We start from the raw sequence: 23,976 nt of genomic DNA, 5'->3' as shown, positions 1-23,976 counted from the left end.
AGAAATCCAAGTAAGTTAACATGATAAACATGCATTATTTATCAAATGGCAAGCTTGTAAATAAATAAATAAACTAGTGTGTGGCCCGGGCGATGTCCCGGGTTGCTAGTTTTTACATGTTTAATTTGCTAATCAAATTCGACTGTTTAAATAATAAGACTTGTTGGTTTCAAGTTTAAGTCTTGCTATAAACATTTTTTATTTGTCAAACTCAATCATTACATAATGGAAACAAATAGTATAATAAAACACACAAATTAACTTATGTAAGTTAACTATAATTTTGTTGGATAAAAAAACACATTTAATAAATGACTAAGATGGTAAGACTCTTAACTTAAGACTTGTTGGTCTTGAGTTCAACTCTTGTTATACTAATGATGTTAGCGGTTTTATCCATTTTTGTCCTAAATATGCCAATTCGACCTTTTGATAAACAAACTTTCATGTGGAATAACTTGGGCCACCTCTGGGTAACATACATTTGATTTTTTTCACAATATACATTCTAATTAGTTAAAAAAATTTGAATCCACAAAACATACAACAACTTTTTGGTGCAGCAGGCCACACCATGCGGTAGTAGATACCTGAGTTTTTTTGCTAGGGGTTACCTGAGTTTTTAGTCAGGGGTTACTTGAGTTTTTCGGTCAGGGGTTAATTGAGTTACTCGGTCAGGGATTACTTGAATTACTCAGTCATAGTTACTTGAGGGGTTCGGACAGGGGTTACTCGAGGGGTTCACTCGGTTAAGGGTAACTCAGTCAGGGATTACTCGAGTTTCTCGATCAGGCCGCATACAAAAAATTGTGACTCGAATAATTCCGGCAACTCGAGTAACCCTTAATCAAAAAACTCAAGTAACCCCTGATCGAGAAACTCAAGTAACCCCGGAAATTCGAGTAACCCCTGACCGAGAAACTCAAGTAACCCCGAAAAACTCAATTAACGCCTGACCGAGAAACTCAAGTAACCTGGAAAACTCAAGTAACCCCTGAGCAAGAAACTCAAGTGACTCCGGTCACACGGTACAATAGATCACATATAACAATTGTGCAAGACATAATACGTTCGTTTGACTAACATTAAAATTAATTAAAATTTAGGCTAAATTTTCGCCTGACTTATATTTCTTCTTCCGTTTCTCAACTGATGCATCTCTCTCTTTTTAGGTTTTTAATCGATGCATCTTTTTTCTAATTAGTAAAAAAAAAAAAATAGTAAAATTCTATATGGAGTATGTAGGGCTGTACACAGTTTGGTCTGGACCGTAACCAAACCAGACCAAACCGCATTTTAGCGGTTTGATTTGGTTTACGGTTTAGAAAAATACGGTTTGGTTTCGACTTTTTGGGAAGTACGGTTTGCGGTTTGGTTTGGTTTTTCAAAAATTATAAACCAAACCAAACCGTAAACCAGTAAATCGCATTTTAATATTTATATAATTTCTAAATAAATTAAAATAGTTATTATATATTATTAAAAAAAAAAATTATTAGAAGACTATACGGTCAGTATACTACTATACTCTATACTCATTCTCAAATAGTTATTATATATTATGTATTATTTTTATTATGTGTTATTGTGTTAGCACTTAGCACTTGATTAGTTGGTTGTTATTTTGATTAAAACTTTGTAGTATAATTTAATCCCTTTGGCCTAATTATTTGAACTTTATTATAAATTTATTAATATTAGACAATTTTTAGGAAAAAATGTCGTCTCATCATAAACCGCAAACCAAACCGCACCAAACCGCATTATTATGGTATGGTTTGGTTTGGTTTCAATACTAATATGGTTTGGTTTGGTTTGGAAAATTGACCAAACCGTATTTTGCGGTTTGGTTTGGTTTAGACTCAAACCGCACCAAACCAGACCATGTTCACTCCTAGGAGTATGTGAAATCATTATGTTGCCCTTGACTTAAGTAAGGATCGGATCAACTCCACCTTTTACTTTACATGCTATGGTTAAAAGTTAACGCGTGTGCAATTATGTAAAATCTTCACTCTCCCTCCTTTTTATTGGTTCGTGTACCAACTCTCAAGAATTCATCAATTGAGAAATGGAGAATGTAGTTTATATCTCAATATAAATGAGTCTAATTAACAAGAAATTCCAAAGTTTCTTAAAATAGGAACAAACTATGTTTCTATGTTTCTCAAATGACAAAGTAGTAAACAAATCATTATTTATAACTTTTTATCGACAAATACGCTACTTGAAATAGTGGTTTTGCCTGTAATTTTACAAATTTGACTTCTTGAGAACAAATCAAAATTTGTTTATCATAATTAACTATGACAAACTTTCATATGTGGTTGGCCACACCGTTTGACCAACCACAATTTTTTTTTCCCCACTTCTCACTACTCACTATATTCTCTCTCCTATGTGGCATGAGGATGATTTCTCTCTCCTACCTTTCATGAATTACAACATACAAACAAATTCGTGCAAGAAATTACACAAAAAACAAGTAATTTGTAAACCGCAAAATTGATTTTTGGAGTTTTTAAGTGCAATTTTCGGCAAAATTTTCAAGCTATTCTACAACAAAAGTATGTATTAAAACTTACATTGATTGTTGGACTTCTGGGTTTGTTTGGTGGGTTTCTAGGTTGGTATGGACGTATGGTGTTGGGGTTTTTCGGCGCCTTTTTCGCCGTCATTGAAGTAGCTTCGAATGAGATCCATTGAAAAAGAAGAAGATGAAGAAAAGGGGTTACTTAGTAGGGGGTTATTTGGTGAATCAGGGGTTACTCAGTTGGTCAGTGGTTACTCGATTAGTTAAGGGTTACTTGTATATTAGCTGGCCACACACAAAAATTGCTAATTAAGCATTCATTAACTTAACCAAAAAAAAAGTAAGGAAAAAAAATTAACCCAAAAAAAAAAGGATAGGTCAAAATAAGTTGTGGATCAAAGCCTCTTAATCAAGTAAATTTACGACACTGTGATCATGAAATGAGTATAAAAAAAATCGGTCAAGGTCAAAATAGCTAGAATAGGATATTAGTTATGAAGTATAAAGTTAATCATAATCACATCACTGAAAAATATAAAGGAAGAAAAAGCATATAAGACAGAGCATGAGAATTGTAATTGTCTTTTGCAATGAGCATGATTATTCTACTTAAAGTAGGACACCAAGCAAATCGTAATGGCAGTAACTAAATCTTTTAAAATTGCACTGCCATGTGATCACAGTTTCAATACTACTGGATTATGAAAAGACCAAGTTATACCATTTCATGCTTTAGATCCCTTGCTTTTTAGGTCATGTTCTCTTATGTTATTTTAGATTAGTTTAAATTTAATCTCATTTTACCTTATTGTGGAATAATTAGACTTTTTTTTTTTTTTTTTGAAAACCCGTTAAGGGTGTCTCATATTGATAATTTATCCATCAATATATACGGAGCAACCTCACAAGGACTTGTGGAATAATAAGACTAGGTTAATGATCTAACAAAGTTTTATGCTACCCCGAAAAACGGATTTGGAATAGGCACAAACAGGAAACCATAATTCAAAAGTCAAAACGACCTACAACATTATATTGAGGGTGTTGTTTTCAAACCGTTGTGCTAGGTAATTTGTTATCAATAAATACTACAATAACTAGTCGATCCCATAGGAAGAAAAATTTGTTTAATACTCCCTCCATTTTTAAAAGTGTCACATAGGTTGTGTATTTGTTGGGTAGAATAACTAATTTATCAACTAATTCAACCATGAGTTGGTTCATTGGTTGTTATTGATTAAAGCATTCATGGTTAAAAAAAATAAATAAATAAATAAATTGTACCAGTATGTAGTATTAATATTTACATTTGTATATTTAATGATAAAACAATAATTACATGATAAATGTGAACAATCATAACATTATAGTACTCCGTATTTTTTTTTTTTAGTGTGGGGGATAGATCAAGTGGTTAGAGCTCCCCTCCCGATTCCAGGTGAAACTGAGATCGAAACTCATCACCTGCCCTTGTGGCTCTCTAAAACACCAAAAAAAATAGTACTCCGTTTTTTTTTTTTTTTGGGGGGGAATTGTATAAGTTTTTTTTTTTACACAAAGAATTGTATAAGTGAGGTGTTAGCTCCTTATACATAGCCCTAAGGGTTATGTTTATCATTTTCCTTAAAATTATACATTAACAAATGTGCCAAATACAGTGAAACAAAGAAAGTCATCATCTACATTTGATTTTATACTACAAATAGTTCAAAAGATAAAGTAAAAGCGGCATAAAGTGGGTGGAGTTTTCAAAAAGTCATAGTGAAAGCAACATAAAATTATTGTAGGCCGAAATGACAAGAGAAAGACTAGTAAGTTGGGCATGGGTCGGGCCGGCCTGCGGGCGCAAGGGCGCGGTACGATAGCGGGCCACTGAGTAGTGGAGATTGGAAACTAGAGAGAGAAAGTTAGGGTTTGTAAATTGTTTAGAATTTTGTTTCTGATATGGGCCGAAAGTTGTGAGTCTTGTATTAGAAATTTTATTTTTTTTACACAAAATAAATTTATAAAACGGATTCGGGTCCAGGTCTGGGAGTTAGACCCAGACCCAGATTCGTTTTTTCCAACAGGACCCGGATCCGACCCGGACCCGTCGGGTTCAAAATTTGAGGACTCGGATCCGTGAAAAATGGATTTGGATCCACGGATCTGGGTCGGATCCAGATCCACTGCCATCCTTAGTAGCGGCCCGACACGAGGAACGAGGGGTGGGTCGTGCCGTGAACAAAAAAAATAAAAATTCGGCACAAGCCCGCGAGCAGCACGAATTTTTGGCCCGCCAGCACTGCCTGCCAACCCGACCCATAATAATAATAAACTATAAATAATAAAAAAAAGTCATAATAATATGAAGTACTATAAATAATAAAAATAAATTAATATAAATATTAAAATTAATTAATTAAAAATAAAAAAAATAATGGGCTGGTCCACGACTCGGCACGACCCGCCCGACACGGCACGACACGAGGAACGAGGGGTGGGTCGTGCCGTGAACAAAAAAAATAAAAATTCGGCACGAGCCCGTGAGCAGCACGAATTTTTGGCCCGCCAGCACTGCCTGCCAACCCGACCCATAATAATAATAAACTATAAATAATAAAAATAAAAATAATAAAAAAAAGTCATAATAATATGAAGTACTATAAATAATAAAAATAAATTAATATAAATATTAAAATTAATTAATTAAAAATAAAAAAAAATAATGGGCTGGTCCACGACTCGGCACGACCCGCTAGGCACGTAAGCTATGTCGTGCCGTGGGATGGGGTGTGCCATTTGGTGGCCCAGCACGACACAGCCCGCCATCACCCAGGCCTGACACGACATGACATGACACGAGCCACCTTTTGACATGGCACGATGCCCAGCTATAAGAAAGAGTAACAAATGATTCATAGACACTATGTCATGGACGCTAATTCTATATTACTTAGGGTCTGTTCTCATTTATTGAACTCAGCTGAACTGAACTGAACTGAATTGAATTGAATTGAGCTAAACTGAACTGAACTGAAATGAATATTTTATAAGAGAAGGAAATTAGGAGCTGAGCTGAACTGAACTGAACTGAACTGAGTTAAACTGAGCTAAACTGAACTGAACTGAACTGAATTGAATTTCAACGTAAGAGAACAGGCCCTTACTCCGTTTTTACAATTGTTTCTTCTTTTCTCTAACATCACCCCCAAAATCAACACAAGTAATCTATAAAATTAACCAACACAATAAACGTTCTTGTAACAGTGACACAAGCTCTTGACATCTATTCAATATGTCAAAATATTCAAGTACTAGGTTAAACATAAAGACAAATGTCCTAATGTCTCATCTTAGTGAAAAATCCAAATAAATCATTAAATAGAGCATCAAAAATGCACCAAAATTAGAAATAAAGAAATTATCCAAATAATTTATGAAGATCTCCAAGCTCCAGCATTGTAGAATTGTTTCTTTCAAATTTAAGAGGGGACAAGAATAGAAAATGAGGGGCCAATATCCCCACTTCTTTAATATTATGCTTTTGCTCTTCTTTTAATAACCCAACCTCACTGCATAAAGCAAAACCAACCACATTTTTTTGAATTAATGTTGCTTTTTTTGGTCAGCAAAATCAAAGTTCTATGTTAAAATATTACAGTACATTACATTACAATTAAAAAAAAAAAATTACAAAAAAATAATGAAAATAATTTCACTATGTTATCCAAACTTTCCCTTTCCTGTTTAACTGTACAGTTATTTTGAATTTTCCTATTTCCTTCTTTTTACTTCCTGGCAAAATAATCCAGGGAAGGGAAAACACAAAAATAAAATTTAAAAAAATTCCAAAAAACGAAAAAAAAAAAAAAAAAAAAAAAGATACAAAAAATAAATACAAAAATTATGCTCCCCAACCCAAATGCATGATTGTTCCCTACAATGTACAAAATGTATTCACCCCCCTTTGATTAATCTCTCTCTTCAGTATAATGGCTGATCCCAAAAAATTCAGCCGCCATAAAAATTGTATTAGTAGTTTAGTACGATATGATGCAACAAGCCATTGATGGTTTAGATGAAGCTCATTGAAGCCGTGTTTTAAGAGCCCCGAGTGCTGTGCTTCTAGGGGGTCCGAGGCCAGGGCCAGGGTCAGGGTCGCAGAAGCAATCAACAATGTGTTAATGGTGTAATCTGATGATATGGTTTAGTGAGTGATTGTCCTTGGTTCTTATGCTTACTCATCTTCCACAAAGACGCGATGCATGAAATCCCGGAACCTTTTGGAGTAGAGCTTTGGATCCACAGCTGAAATAAGGGTGGGATCCACTTGCAAGGACTTGTAAGCATGTTCGAATTTTTTGATGATATCATAATCTTGGAGGATGTCAATGATACCAAAATAAAGAATTACTTCGAATACCTCCCCACCACCACCATTTCCACCAGTTACACTTCGTGGAGTTCCATTCCCTTCGAATTCTGCCCGTGATACTCGCTCTGCTCGTGCAGGCATGTTTGCTCCTAGCCGGATGAAAGGTCTCCTGTGATTTAACAAATCACAATAGCACGGATTAGAATAATGCTGGTAGAGACATGATTACTGTATTTTATTATCAATATTAACATCAAACGAATTTCTTACTACTAACTACTACATTAAACATAATTCACGTAGTTTGACTCGTGATGATCATGACAGCAACTCTCACAATCTGACTATATCACCAGTAAAACTCTTGACGTATTCGTTCATTCTCATTATTTATTATTTTAGTCCAGCTTATACCTTATCACCACATAATTTACACAAGTATTTGGTTCGTTTGATATGCCAGTCATGTTCTGCGGTTGTTAACACAAGTCCTAATCATCTACATTATTGTAAGCATACTAGATTTTCTTTTTTTGTAAGTATTCGACAAACTCCAACTTCCACCTATTAGAGATTACTACACATAACTGAAGATAATAACAGCTATTACACCGGCCAAAAGCATAAATAGCATAAACTACTCATATTACTGCAAGGACCGCTAAAATTATTCAGATTCGTAAGAACGATTTACTGCCACATCACAACTTAAAGGTTCCAACAATATATTAATCAATTTGAGCAAATCAAAGGGCTAAGTAAGCAGTATATAACATTTCCAGCCTGTCAACTACCAAATTATGAACCATTCCAAAAAAATTTGACAGTCCATTTTAAATTGGACCATATCCTACAGGTCATATATATAAACAAAGAAAATGACAAACAAACAAGTTCCTTTCATTTTAAGACAATTCATTCAAGGCTTAATGGAAAACTACTACGTCAGGAGACCAAAATCTATCAATGCAAAAAATAAATGAGATTAAACAGAGACATTCCAATGGTCTGTCTTACAGTACAGCATAAACAGCAGTAAATGCAATGTCGACGACTGAGGGCAGAAATGTAGACAAATCAAGAGTAGGAATGTTGGACCAGTACACTAATTAATCACTGCCACACAAGGCTTAAGAAAATACGCGGGATCAGATGATTTCCCATCCCAATGTATCTTATATTCGTAGCAAATCAGATATAAGGAAATTGATCTTCTGGTTGCAATATTTGAACTGAAGAGAGAATAAAAAAACAATGGTAAGAAGACTTACGTTCCCTCCATTATGCAGTTTGAGTCCTGCGTAAATATCTCGTACCCTAGAGGCGAACTCTTATCATGATTTGTACCCCCTCTGCCTGGAAAGAGCCAAAGAAACAATTCAGTAAATATCACATGTTCAGAGAGGCTACTCATGTGAACTCAGCCAAAACAGAAATATCGGAGGTAATAGTATTAGTAATGAAAATACAAAAACATGTAAGAATGGCAATAGTATACCAGTAGGAGACAGTCCTGGCTCATTACTGGAACAATCCTCACGAAAATGAAGACCGATCAACAGACTATAATCCATGATTTTCTCTGCCTCTAAGAACTCGCAATCTCTATCAACTTGACTATTTTTTAAAAATGTAAACCATTAAATAAATGCAAAACTGAATGAAATTGCAGTTTTGAACAGTTGAAACAAATTTTGAATGAAACTGACCTCATGAGCTCTTGGAACCAAGATTGCTGTAAGCGAAACACAAATTTTAGGTCAAGGTCCTTAAGGGTGGTAGTCTCATCAATTTCACCTTCAGGTTTGTCAATTGACCGACCATGGGAAGAACCTTTTAGATCAAATCTTTTATGAATACGGTATTCAGAGTGAAACAAATTTCCCATAACAATGAAGCGAGTCTATCGGCCATCAAAAAAAGAGAGTAACAATTAGTTTTTCAGCACAGCAACAAATTTGTAAGCTTACTCGATTTATGGCAAGATAGTACCTTTTGACCACCCACTGCTTTGAGTTTGACACAATGCACACCAAAGAACTTTGTCACCAAAGTATTCTTGTATTTGGCAACATGGTCATAATACTTAGGCAGCATTTTGATGAGTACCTGACATAAATTCCCACAATAACCAATTATGAGAATCCATTTTCAGAAATATTATGATGAATCTCTCATTCTAGCATATTAATCAACCATTATGAGTTGTAGTATTTGCTCATTTTTAATATACTACATGAATGAATGTCTTAAATAACAAACCTATTAGACAAGTGCAAACTGACCTTAACCTCGGCCTTCTTGACAGTTTTAATCATATACCGATCATCTTGAGTTAGATAGAAGCAACTTCCACTCTTTCCAGGGGAAGAAAACTCTCTCAACGCGTCACTTCCACAAATAGCTAACATATACTCAGCTGGATCGATCCCAAATAGTTCTCTCAAATGTCTAGACATCCATATCAGCCACATATGGCAACAATGAACAAAGTCAGCAGATTACACAAGCAAATTGAAGTTCGATCATGACATCAAACTAGTACAATTCATTCACCTGAACACCATGGGACAATAGTCTTTCCATCTGAAATCAGCTGATTGATGTGGTGGTGTATGTTTTGATCCTTCAGGAGGGAACCTAGTCCAAAATTTCTCCTTAGGCTCAAAATCAGAACCTTTAAGATCCCGAGTTTTCGAGGCATGCTTCCCAACAGAATGCCTATACATTATCAAATTCAAAATTCAACCCACCATTCAAAATCAACCTAATTACCTAAAAACAATGCATTCATGCTAATCAAACTCAAAACACAACAATCAAAAACCAACAAAACAAAACCAATGCTAATAATGTCATTACCTGATACCTAACTGCAAATTAAGCATAAGCTCATAATTCTTATGACCTTTGGAAATGGGTTGTCCAGGCTTCTTAATCTCATCACATCCACCACCATACCAATACGGCGTTGAAGGAGTTGAACCCACATTTTGATTACTATGATTACATACAACAACATTCATATCCCTAGGACTTTGACTCCTACTCAAAGCACCCTTAGGACTCTTCTTAGCACAACTACTAGCAACCCTATACAACTTAGAAGCCTCAGAATTATCAATAATATCACATGTAATATCCCCAGCATCCTCATCCGCTTCCCATATACATATCCTTGGAAAATTCACCCCTCTATCCGACACACTCATCCTCCCCCCATCCTCCCTCTTAGCATTCGTCGTAACGAAACCTTCATGATTAGTCCCACTCCCATTCCCATTCCCATTCCCCCAATTGCCGGCATAGGTGCTACCATCAGGCCGAGTAAAAACCCCGGCGCCTTTCGGAACACCGTTCTCCCAATGCCCTTGATACCTATTACCATTAGCCCAAATCAAAACCCCTTTCCCAAAGATCACCCCATTCCTCCACTCCCCAATATAAACATTCCCATTACTCCAAACATATTTTCCTTCTCCATTTTGCACATTCTCCTTCCAATCACCATCATACAAATCACCATTAGCATACAACTTCTCCCCTTTACCACTCTTCTTATCACACACCCACATTCCTCTATATGTATCCCCTTCTGTCCCTGTAAACGTCCCTAACCCCTCCATTCTCCCTGACTTGAATTCGCCTTCATACGTCGCACCCGACGGCCATGAAAACCTCCCTTGCCCCGTCGCCTTCCCTCGCCGCCACTCCCCCTCGTACATACACCCATCTGACCACAAATATTTCCCATTTCCATGAGGTACATTCCCCACAAATGTGCCTGTGTAATAATCCCCATTTGCCAGATTCCTCTCCACCACCTCCGGCACCTCTAACTCCGGCGACACTCGCCGGAGACTCGCCGGAGATCGGTTTCTCATCTCGGCTGTAGGTAATACAATCTGGGTTGGTTTCTCTTCTTCTGAAGATGAAATCTCCTCCTCTTCTTCCTCCTCCTCCTCCTCCTCTGCTTCTTCGTCGGAAGATTGTGTAGATTCGGAGTACTTTGTTGTTGTTGTTGAAGCGCGTGAGCATAGACTGTAGGATCTTCTGAGTGTTTTCAGCTTAAGGGTGTCCTGCATTTTGTGCACCGGAGAGAGTTTTGCTGTTTTCGACAACGGTTGCTGTTGTTGTTGGTGGTGTTGTTGGTGGTGTTGGGCTGTTGTCATGATGAAATCAAGTAGTGGGTAGTCGGAGATTTAAGCATTCTTTGATTGTTTGATTTGAATTTTGTATTGTTTTGTGAGTTAATTAGTGAACTAAAAATGGATGGTTTTTGAGGTGGGATTTTTGGAGAAATTGGTTGGATTTTTGTTGTGATGATGAAGAAGAAGTGTGTTGTTTTTGGTTTGAAGAAAGAGGGAGAATCGAGAGACAGAGAAGACAATACAGGAAGAAAATGGGAAAGTGTAAGAATGAAAGAAAGAAATTCAGGAGAGAGAAACTCAAAGAGAAAGAGAAAGGCCGGCTATACGTTTGAGAGACTACTTCAAAATTTTATTTAAAAAATAAATAAATAAATATTGTTTGAAAAAAAATTATTTTTAATAATAAAATTTGGAAAATTATTGCCATTATTGATAATCATAATAATTATAATAATTTTTATTATAACTGTAATTATAATAATAATAATTTTTATTATAATTATAATACTAAAAATTTATTATTATTATTATTATTATTTATTTTGTTTGGTGAATCTGACTTACAAAATAAAAAAATAAAAAAAAAAACAACAAATTTTGATAAAAAAAAAATTGATTTTTTTAAAAAAAAAATATAAATAAATGTTATTTTTGGTGATTTAATCAGTAATGGGGGTGTTAATAATCTGGTTTGGTGAATCTAAGTGACCTCTCAAAATTTTATTTATTTTTTTTAAAAAAAAAAAGGAAAAGATAGGGGCTAATAAATGTGATTTGTTATGCCAACAACTTAATTTAATTGAGGTTATTATAATGAAAGAGAATTTTGGGAGTAGTGACATAGCATTATAGAAGCATCATTTATAAGGTTGCTGTGTTTCTGATTTTGGTTTAGTTTTGTGCTTCATTTTGGGAGGAGTGACTACTTTATGACTTTTGATTTACTACCAATATTTTATTATTTGAACTTTGTTTCTAATTCATGAATTAATTATACAAGTGTTTGATTCTGGTTAAGTTGGGATGCTAAAATAGGTTTGATTTTTTAGATTTTTTTACTCACGTACAAAGGTCCCTAGAGGTCTAACTCGTAATTTGTAATATGTAATCGGAGTGTTGATCCCAGTTTTTAGTTTTTACTACTCCTTCCGTTCCTTAAAGAAACGATCATTTTGGAGAGTTTTCACAGGTATTAAGAAATTTAAATGGAAAATACAAGTGTATGGGAAAGCTAATAAAAGTACATTGAAAAAATACATTTATAAGGATTTTTTTTTTAATAGCAAAAATATTTCATTAATTAAAAGGCATACGACATCTACAATAGAGATTCGACGTTAACAAATACATCTGTTCGTATTCGAAAACTTGATAACCTTTTCACCAACGAAATCATTTCACGACAATCCATTAGATATGCTACCATGGATTCATAACTAAAAAATTTCTCCCTCGAAAAGAGGAGATAAACCTTGTCTTTCGAAGGAGGTCGAAAAACCCTTGTCTTTCGAAGGAGGTCGGAAACCCTTTCTTTCGAGGGAGAAAAATTTCACTGGTTGTTATTCGCCTATTTCACAAAATATCACTGGATCATCAGCATGTGATCTTGTTGGACTTGCCGACTTGGACTTATTGCATTCATAAGTTGATTGCATAGTCCAACAAAAGCATAAAGCTAACAATAAGTCTATTGTAGACCCTGGTCCATCTAGAATAGATGGAACACTGGCCCATATAGGCATATACACTACAAACCTCAAATTTTGTGACCCAAACACTCTCAAAATTTCTTCTTTCTTTTTGTTATTTTGCTTCAACAAACATATCTCTCTCCTCTGCAATTACTTTCATTTTTCAATTGCTCAATACTTATTTCTCTCCTCTGCAGTTGATGAATCGCCATGGAAGAAAACGAGAAAAAGGTCCAGAAAGGTAATTAAATATTTGAACAACTTAAAATTTCTTTAGATTTCGAAATTCGTTAATTGATTTCCTTCAAACTTGTTGTAATTTGTTAAAATTATTTAAATTTTGATAATTTGTGTATAATTTCTAAACATTTTTCACATTTTTTTGACAAATTATTCTACAAGTAGTGATAAAGATGAATTGTTGAAGCTAATCCAATCGATTTCAATGCGTGCAGTGGTACATTGCGATTGTTCGGATATTTTTACTAAATGTTCAAAATTTGCGATGTTCGGATTTTTTTACTAAAAGTTCAAATTAAAATTTGAAATTGTTCAGATTTTTTTACTAAATGTTCAAAAGTAAAGGCGTGATATATTGCGATTGTTCAAATATTTTCAATAAATGTTCAAAATTTTCGATGTTCAGTTCGGATTTTTTTACTAAATGTTCAAAATTTGCAACATTCAGATTTTTTTACCAAATGTACAAAAGTATTGGCGTAATACATTGCAATTTTTTAGATATTTTTACTAAATGTTTAAAATTTTCGATGTTCAGTTCGGATTTTTTTTTACCAAATGTCCAAAATTTGCAATCGTTCATATTTTTTTACTAAATGTTCAAAAGTATCGGTGTGGTACAATGCGATTGTTCAGATACTTTTACTAAATGTTCAAAAATTTTGATGTTCAGTTCAAATTTATTTTTTTTACTAAATGTTCAAAATTTGCAATCATTCAGATTTTTTTTACTAAATATTCAAAAGTATAGGCGTGGTACATTGTGATTGTTTCGATACTTTTACTAAATGTTCAAAAATTTTAATGTTCAGTTCGGATTTTTTTACTAAATGTTCAAAATTTGCAATCGTTCAGATTTTTTTTACTAAATGTTCGAAAGTACAGGCGTAGTACATTGCATACATTGCGATTGTTCAGATATTTTTACTAAATGTTCAAAATTTTCAATGTTCAGTTTAGATTTTTTTTTTTTTTTTTTTACGAAATGTTCAAAATTTGCAATCGATCAGTTTTTTTTACTAAATGTTCAAAAGTATAGACGTGGTACATTGCGATTGTTCAGATATTTTTACTAAATGTTCAAATTTTCGATGTTCAGTTCAGATTTTTTTTTACTAAATGTTCAAAATTTGCAATGTCCATTTTTTTTTTTACTAAATTAATCGACAACAATAAAAAAATATCAATTAATCGATCATAATGGATTACGATTGAAATTGATCAGATTAGTTGCAACAAATTCACTTGATATTAAACAATAATTTCATCCACAAATTCATTGTAAAATCAAAAAATTAATTAATATTGATCACAATGAATTCATAATAACTAACCTAGATTGATCTCTTCAGGAATATCGACAATTTCCATCACGTTAAATGTAGAAAATTAATGAAAAATAAAAATCAAAGAATAGAGGAGAGAGAAAATAAGAATTTGAAAAAAAAGGGGGGGGGAATGAATTAAAATCGAGAAAGAAATAAAAAGAGATCAAATTTTGTGTTTGTTTTTTTTTTAAAAAAGAGAGATTTTGTATGGAAGGAACAAAAAATTAACAAAAAAAAAAAGGACGAAGAAGATGTAAAGATGCAGGAAGAAGAATGAGTTGAGTAGAGTTGTATTTTATTTGTATAGAGGTGTCTTTTAGGACGTGGTCCATCTCTTTTAGATGGACCAGGATTCACACAAGAATTTGTATAAAGCTAAGGCTTGTGTCGAATGCCAACCTTGGACTTGAGCACATTGAACTGAGGTTCAGAAAGTATCTTGGTTATACATCAGCCAGGTGAGAACCTATAGGTAGATAAGTGACTTTCAAGTACCTTGTCTCATGTAAAATGAGAGTCAATATCTATGTGTTTATTTTTTATGCTGTTGAACGCAGGGGGAATCTTGGCTGAATAGAGATTTGCGAGCCGCCCTATCTCTTCTAATAAATGCAGCATCTGTGTAAGTTCAATTATTCAAATATGCTGCAACTGCCATTGCTCTGCACTCGACTTCTAAAAAAACAAGGAAATCATGCTCTACTTCTTAGATTTTCAGCTGATTAAAGCCAAGACGAGCTTGAAATTAGAAGATGATTTCTACCTGGACTTGAGAAGGCTAATAATCTGAGTTGATCAGTTACCATCAGTTGATCCCTTTTCATGCTGCTGTTGCTACATTATTGAGAACATGCACTATGTTTTTATAATGCAGTTTCTTTAGTTGATGCATATACTGACTTCGGGGTATATATGAATTGAAACCTATAAGCAAGATCAGGCCAATATATTTGAGGAAATTCAACTTCCAAATTAGGTTCCTACTATCTGGCATATAACTTGCTCTAACAGGGTTAAAGCCTGAAACAAGTCACATTATTCAGCATATAATTTGCTCTAAGGTAAAGGTGTAGCCATTGGTTTAAAATGTTGATCCCACTATCTTTAAGAATTTTCTTAGTAAACTTACCCTAAGTGTATACTCTGTACCAATCTACCACATAATTAAACTAGACATCCCTAGAAGATAGGTTAACTGGTTAAGTATCCCAACTTCCAAAGGCTTCAATGCTGAATGCATTTTGCAGATGAGCCTTCAGCTTCTGAATTTCAGCTATATTAGTCTTCTTAGAACTACATAATCTACATATACTGCATCAAAGGTGATATTCCCTTTTCAAGTAAGGAATTGTCATCCTAGGATTAATCATAATCTTGCATCTCTAAGTCTAAAATTAATTTGGCAAACCATTGTCTGCTTGCTTGTTTCAAACCATAAAGCCGGTGGATAGTGAAGTCTAGCTGACCTCCAAGGTTCAATGCTTAAGGTTTTAGTGTTAACTGTGATCTCATGAATTGGCAATAAAATGTCTGTAAAATAACTTCCACACAGTAAACCCCCAAATGTAAGTTTCTAATATGATCTATACCTTGTACATTAGCACGGTATACTATAGTAGATAAAATAAAAAAATTAAATTAAATCAAAACACATACAGCCTTGAGGTGATTCAAACAACAGTAGATAAAGCTGTAAGTGCAACCATAACAAAGTGTCCAAATGGAGAACACATACCAAGTCAATGTGTAATTTAGATAGCCTTGGGGGATGACTGAGCTACAAATCTAAGCACTACCATCCTGTGGATCACAATATGGATTTCTAGGATGAACATATTCATTGATGGTCCTTGTCTTGTAGACTGTATTGAGGAAGAACTGATGCATGGGCAATGGCAGGGACATCCACGAGAAATCACTGACTAGACGCAGGATTAATTCCTTGGGAAGAGATATGATTGGCTTCTTGCTCGCACAAACCACACCAGCTACTTCACACTTTCACATGAGTAATAGACAGAGTTGGCTGCTGCACTTAACAACAGGGGAAATTGGATCAACCATAAACATATTTACTGAATGTATCCTTGATAACAAAAAAAACAAAAAAAACAAAAAAAAAAAGTGCAAAGTTAAAAAAGCTCAATCGTTTGGGGCTTTATTTAGACCAAAATCTCATGGTATTTAAGAAAAATGGGTCTCACATAATGTAATACACTTAAATGGGGGTGAGAAATTGTTAGAAGTATAATTTAGTTGTCCATGTGCTTTAAATAAGGTTATCAGTACAACTTTCAACAAAATAACTTTCCAATTATAATGTTGAATGTATTGTGGCATTTCCATTTTAGGGAAGTATTACAAGTATTAAAAAACGGAGGAAGTATGAATTAAACATAAAGACACAATACATGCAGAGAATTTCAGCGAAGGCAATTGGTATTCAAAGCTTTTTAGTACAAAAAATACTCACCCCATTTTCCTTTTCACCTTTTCAGGGTAGCTCAAATACTTGCCCCATCCTTTTATGGTCAACTTTTCACTAAAATGTCAGTGACGTTAGGCCTTTTTCTCTCTATTATTTCACTCATTGAATAATGTACCAACTCTGCCAACTGCATACGGAGCAAGTAATTTGAGAGATTGAGTCTGAAGAGTAGATATTTCAGCAAGAAGTATTCCATAAATAATTAATGTGACTTTATTTCCAATCTTTTGAGAGATTGAGTCTAAAGAGTAACAGTAAATTGAATAGGCTTCATTGCCAACCTTTAATTTCCAGTAATCCAACATTTTGATCTGCAGCAGCAATACATCAACTGTTAAACAAAACAGTTTAAAAAGTAACACAAACGGTACTTGAATTCAAGTATTTCCTAAACATACAAAGCATCCACCACAGAACAATCCCTTCAACTTTACAAGGGAATATACACTCTAACAGTCAGCTTCAAAATTTCCCCCATCCCCAAATTTAGGGTGGAAATGATCCGACTTCTATATGCCTCAAAATTTAATTTGCCTGGATTCATACAACTATTAATGAAAAAATCCCGATGAAAAAACAGCATTTCAAAAATAAGATAACATGCTCTGATTTGGAAAATATATATTACTAGATAGATAAGTGATCACATGTACCCTTCTAGTGTATTAAGTAACCAGTTCTAATCATCCTTCTATGTTCTTACCAAAATCAATCATACATTTCTCTACATAATATACTAAAAAAAACTGTGCAGACATGACTTAAGTAACCGATTTGAAATGATGATATAAGTATTTATACCTCAAAATAAATATACATCTGATAAGGATGTGAAATTGATGCCATAATAAATGAATCAAAAACTCACAAAGTTAAATATGCAACACAGATTGCATCAAATCTCAGAAGGTAGAAAGCTGGAATTGTTACAAATTTCAGTAAGAATATACAGAGTCAATATTGTATAATACGAAGTTAACAATATGGATTTTTGACGAAAGCTGCTATGTGAAATCACTGAAACGTAATATGCAATAGATAAAGTGATCTCTCCATACCAATATCAGTCAAGCATTTTAGCATAACGAGATAGTAGTATATATCAGATTGAGATAAAATTCAAATCAACAATAGTTGTTTTTTATTAGAATGATCAGAAAGATGGAAAAAGATGAGCATGTACCCACCATCTTAGTTATGATATCATTGGTCTCTTTCAGTATTGTCTAAAACTGAAGAGGCAGAAATCTGTCTATCATCTTTGTCTCGCACATCATCTTTAGCAACAGCTCGTTTCTCCAACTCCTTTAAACCAATCTTTGATCTCTTCTTTTCTCCTACAACCTCATACGGCCCAATATACGGCAACTTCTGCCATTCCCTAACCTTTGTCCTAAAAGTCTTCTTCAACTTCATTCCAGGTGGAAACCGTTGCTTAAAACTATATTGCATCTCCGTCCTATCAACCTTTGAATCCTCCTTACAACACTCCAAAACCCGCCAATTCAGGATTCCTAGCAGTAAAATGATCACTAGGGTAACTACCAACTAGCTTCAAAACATGGGTATTAGGCTCATTCCCATCACAAAGCAAGAACTGAGGATTCCTAGCAATCACAGACTCCTTAAAATCATCAGGAAGACCCAACTCTCTCCACACTTTAAAAACCGCCCTCAACGGCACTGACCTAGACACGGACATCAACAACACTCGAACCAATCGTTCCACAACCAATGACAAAAACTAGTAATTGCACCCACCTCCAATTTAGCAATCTCAACCACTTTATCATTCAATTTACAATAAGGCATAGACTTAGTATGATCATAGAAAATGTCAAAAACATGAGGGTACCGCCGATGGTGCACCCTTGTTTAGGTGAAGTCTTTGAGACAACCTAGACAAGAAATCAACTGAAACTGAAGGTGGGTTTTTGTTAGGGTTTGCCAAGATTAAGTCTTGAATAGCAATTACTTTAACAAGCTTCTTGTAATGATCCATATACTTCTCAAATGTTGGGTCTCTTGCCCTAGATGCTACATATTGTACCGATGAAATTGTTCTTATTGTTGAATTTGAACAAAATGAAGCAGAATTTGAGAATTTTAACATGAATTTGACTAATTGAATAACCATTACACTAAATTCAGATTAAATTCAAGGCTACTGAACCCCAAAATCTGAAGAAAAACTTGTAAAAATTGAAAAAAAAATTAATGTAAATTTGAATGAAATTAAGATAAACATTGATTTACCTGAGCGAGAAAGTCCTGAAATCAATTTTCTGGAATGTTTAATTACTCATGAAAATATGAAATCCCTTCCTCAATTCCAATGTGTTAATTTGATTATAAATATATTTTATTGTAATATCAGAACACTAAACGCTGCAGTAGCACATTGGCTAAATCTTAATGTCAAAGATCCAGGTTCGAACCCTGGCTGCAGCATATTTTCAGTTTTTTAATTCATCGCTTCTTTATAATTTTATATTAACTAGGGCAGTCAACGCGCGCAACAGCCTTTGCAACGTAATTTTACTTGTCTTGTGTTTGCACTTCACATGGAGGAATAAAAGATCGACAAAGGAATATACGTAGTATTTTTATTGCTTAGGCATTGTTTGTTTGTAGTCGTGCTAAGTTGAATGTTACGTGTGAAATATCTCGTATATTGAAAAAAAATCTTTATTTTTATTATTTGTATATGGTGATTCTTTTAATTGGAATACTATGAAGAGTCACAGTAGAATATAATTCTTAGGTTTTTCAATGATAATGTAGAAAAGGAACAAATGTTAGAATTGTTGTTTGTTTATTTTCGCTGTGTTGATGTTAGCATTACTTAATTGTGGTGGTACAATACGAAATAGAGAAAGAATCATCAATGATGAAATCGAAACGAACAATTCCTAATCCACCACAGAGGCTAACAATATTAAACAACCGCTATATATTAGTATTGTCAACTTTTTTTTGGCCACAATTTGATTTGGAAATTTTGGGAAGGTGGTGAACAAAGATGTGGAATTTAGTACTTGGATTGACAATGATAGTGTGGAGAGAGAAAGTTAAAAACTTTCAAGAGATGGAGTCATGGAGAGGAGGAGAGAAAGCTCAAATGTGTAAGGAAATGTAGACGGGTAAGAACAATTTGAAGTTGGACTGTTGGAGTACAAAATTACAAATAGGGATACAAAGGTAAAACACATTTTAAAGAGTAAATAGGGGTACAAAGGTAAAGTAACATTTTGAAGGGTATAAAAGTCTGTGCACTATTCATAAGAACAACTTTCTACTTTTTATAAGGTAGGGATAACTAGTTTTGCGTCCGTGCGATGCCCGGGTTGTTTATTGAATTTTAAGATATATTTTTAATCTATATGTCAAAATTTAAAACATATCATTGATACAAAATTAGTTAGGAATTGATGTGTTTTTGTGATGATTTAAACTTGTAGACATGTAATGACTAATAATAATAACATTGGTGAAAAATATTTCTTGACCCGTAACCTGAAATAATGACCCTGCCTAAAATGACTGTGACCCGACCTGATTTACAGGTCTACACACAGTACTAAAATTATATTAGATTGTGAAGTATATTATTTTAATTGATTAAAATATATTATAAACAATCGATGTGGTACATTTTGAATTAATTCCTTCACTCCAGAAAAATATTATGATACAAAAAAAAAATTATATGATAATTTATAAGAGTTATAATCTAATTATTTTTTGAATAAAATTATAATTTAATTTGTACCTATGAAATATTGGTACTTTATCAAAAATAAAACTCTAAATTAAAAATTTTATCCTAAAATTCTATCCAAATTTGATTGGAAATAAAATTCTAAACTAACTTTTTTATCCTACAAATTGAATTCGATATAACTCTATCTTATGTGGCACGACACTTGGCGAAAAGTTGGAGCGCCAAGTGTCGCTGTCTTATCGCCTGACTAAAAGTTTAGCTTTATATATTAGTTATTATATTATATGATTAGTTTTTGAAGATTGTTATCACACTGAAGCTGCAGTGGCACATTGGCTAAATCTTATAGAACAAAGATCAAGGTTCAAATCCTGGCTGTAGTATTTTTTAAAATTTTTTTAGGATCAGGGGTTACTCAATTAGAGGTTACGTGGTTAAAGGTTACTCGATTGGTTAGAGAGGATACTTGATCAAGAGTTACTCAATCAGGGGTTACTTAATCAGTCTGAGGTTACTTAATCAAGATAGGGTTACTCGATTAGGAGTAATTCCCAGCTCATTCAATGTTTTGGTGTGTGTCATTCGATGTGGCCAGCCACACAGAAAATAAGCTGGATGAACACATCGTGTGACATGGATTATTTGGTTAAGGGTTACTCGATTTGTTAGGGGTTTTCTGTTGGTCATGGATTAATCGGTCTGAGATTACTCGATCGATTAGGGGTTACCTGACTAGCGTTTTGGTGTGTGTCAGTCGGTCACACGATGTATATAGGGGTTACCTGAGATTATACACTGTATTTTTTTAATTTAAAAAAAAAAAGTTTGTGGCTATATCATGGGATGTAGATAGAGAGTATGTTTTATTAATAATAATAATAATAATAATAATAATAATAATAATAATAATAATAATAATAATAATAATAATAATAATAATAATAATAATAATAATAAAAGAGCACAACAGTCATCAATAATCAATCAATCAATCAATCAATAACTATATACTAAAAGACACACCAAAAAAGACACGTGTCATTTTCTGGCGTGTCCCATAGTTTTTTTTTGTTTTTTTTTTTTTTTTTGTGAAACAAATCTTATACGAAGTACATAAATAAAATATTTAAAAAGACTTAATGTATTCTTCCACAAAATATGTTGATAAAGTAAGTTTAAAAAAATCAAATTCTTAACAAAAATTGTTACATATATATAGTGTTATGTCCTACTTTACCATTAATAAAACAAGGATTTGTGAAAAAAAAATTAATGTATCCTTCCACGATATATGTTGGTACCATAAAGTAAGTTTTAAAAAATCAAATTCTTAACAAAAATTGTGACATATATAGTGTTATGAACTACTTTACCATTAATAAAACAAGGATATTTTTAATTTTTTTTAAAATAAAAAAGGATTTTGTATTTAATTGTATATGAAAAACTTGCCAAGAAAGATTTTAAACAATACTTTAAGTCAGTTGATTATTGGAAAAAAAAATAACTACATAAGAGAGAATGAACAATAGTGTGCAAAAAAGAAATCTATTTACGGGTTAATACAAAAAAAAAAAAAAATAGTGTGCAAAAAAGAAAAAACTACGGGACACACCAGAAAATGACACGTGTCTTTTTTGGTGTGTCTTTTAGTATATAGTTATTGATTGATTGATTGATTGATTATTGATGACTGATGTGCTCTTTTTTAAGAAATCTATTTACGGGTTAATACAAAAAAAAAAAAAATAGTGTGCAAAAAAGAAATCTATTTACCGGGTAAATACATATTGTTAAAATATTTATTTAATTAACAAGAAGAAAATGATATAAATTTGTTGGTAAAATACTATATATAAACTAGATTAGATCTCGTGTCATGCACGATATATTTTAATTTTCACTATTAAATTAGCATTATATTTGATTAAAAAAATTCTAAAACTATTGTGAACAGAATTCGATTTTCTTAATGGTCGTTAATTAGCGATCATTTTAAAATCATTCGCTACCATTTCATTTTACCGACTGATTTGATGCCAGTTGGCAATATTGTTCGCTAAAAATGCATTTTCTTGTAGTGTTCATTAATCGTATGGGTAATTTTAAATTTTCAAAGACAAATTGATGTATCCTTTTTATTTCTTACTATTAATCAAAGAAATATTTTAAAATTATATATATAGGCTTTTTTTCCTAATTAAGTAACTATTCCTATCAAGTATACGAAGATTATATTCTGAAAAAATGATTCTCAAATATTGTGTTTTTTATGTAATTATATACTGCCAAAACAGAGACGTATAGTAGTTGCATATCCATCTATAGCATGTAAAAGATCTTTACTTATTTTATACGTTTACCTATGGCAATTATTATTGTATATAATAATTTTCTAAAATATAAGAGCTTTATATAAGGATTTTTGTTTATAAAAATAATAATAAAAAAAACACTAAGGACACACCAGAAATTGACACGTGTCATTGCTGGTGTGTCTTTAAATATATAGTTATTTATATACATACATATGTACAGAAAATCTTACGTGGACCTAAGGTTTATACACACGTAACTGCATTATATTCAACATAGTGACCCTTAATTTTAATTTAATAACCTTATTTTTAACAGGAAAACTTTTTTTTAAAACTTGTGTGACCTTTAATGTTATTATAAACTTAAATTACGACATTATGTTGAATAGTGACCTAATTTTAACATAGTGGTGTTTATTATTTATATTGACCATTGTATTAAAAATTTTATCAAAAAAATTAATTAACCTCTTATAGCTTATGACACACTAAATTTTATTTTAACATAATAACCTTATTTTAATATAGTGACCTTTTTTTTTTATTAACAAAACAATCATATTGTCTCTAATATTGGTGATGGTCCACAATAAATTAGTGTGAATCAAGCCCATTTAAGAATTTGTAACATATGTATTCAAAATATTTATTTTGCTAATAATAGACTATTCATAGTAAATTCATTTTACAAATTAATAACTTAGTCTTTTTTTTAATGATTAAACATAGTGGTAATTATAGAATAGTTATTAAAATTTACTGTGCATTGCATACTACCTCCGATTTTTTTTAGTTGCAACTTTGGAATATTTTATATCTCTCAAATAATAGCCCAAAATTGTAACTAAAAAAAAATCGGAGGTAGTATAATCAATGTGATTGTGCATAACTCATTATGATCTAAAAAGATTAAACATGACCAATATATTTGAAGGGCATAACTTAAACATTTATCATATAGCTATTTCTAAATTTTTTTACAGTATTGAACATCAAATTGAAAACATGATATGGAATGTTGTGGTCGATGATTAGATGTGCAACACATTATCCATACTATATATTAAAAGGCGTTCCTTTTAAAGAAACGGTGTCACGTGGCACTCTTCAATGTATGTGTGCCTATGTCACAATGTCACGTCATCA

The 23,976-nt window shown here is 32.9% G+C and overlaps 1 protein-coding gene and 1 pseudogene across 2 annotated transcripts; both read right to left on the bottom strand.

Annotated features, from left to right (window-relative positions):
• Positions 1–5,821: 5,821 nt before the first annotated feature.
• On the bottom strand, positions 5,822–11,355 carry LOC145626759 (phosphatidylinositol 4-phosphate 5-kinase 1-like). The gene is made up of 8 exons (XM_081679231.1): positions 9,753–11,355; positions 9,447–9,611; positions 9,176–9,341; positions 8,883–8,999; positions 8,600–8,793; positions 8,389–8,507; positions 8,162–8,246; positions 5,822–7,059 (listed from the first exon to the last, which is right to left on the bottom strand). Exons 1-8 carry the CDS (start codon positions 11,060–11,062, stop codon positions 6,753–6,755), a joined length of 2,463 nt encoding a protein of 820 aa, XP_081535357.1. The 5' UTR covers positions 11,063–11,355; the 3' UTR covers positions 5,822–6,752.
• A 4,391-nt stretch (positions 11,356–15,746) lies between these two features.
• Positions 15,747–19,075, bottom strand: LOC145626758 (protein ROOT PRIMORDIUM DEFECTIVE 1-like; annotated as a pseudogene). Its single transcript, XR_014111070.1, has 3 exons — positions 17,976–19,075; positions 16,774–17,099; positions 15,747–16,329 (listed from the first exon to the last, which is right to left on the bottom strand). The product of XR_014111070.1 is annotated as a protein ROOT PRIMORDIUM DEFECTIVE 1-like (transcript).
• Positions 19,076–23,976: the final 4,901 nt, after the last annotated feature.

The sequence above is a fragment of the Chenopodium album genome, chromosome 4 (assembly GCF_948465745.1).
Source record: "Chenopodium album chromosome 4, dcCheAlbu1.1, whole genome shotgun sequence".
In the NCBI taxonomy this organism is placed as follows: Eukaryota; Viridiplantae; Streptophyta; class Magnoliopsida; order Caryophyllales; family Amaranthaceae; genus Chenopodium; species Chenopodium album.
This window is presented reverse-complemented; position numbering and strand designations above follow the sequence as displayed.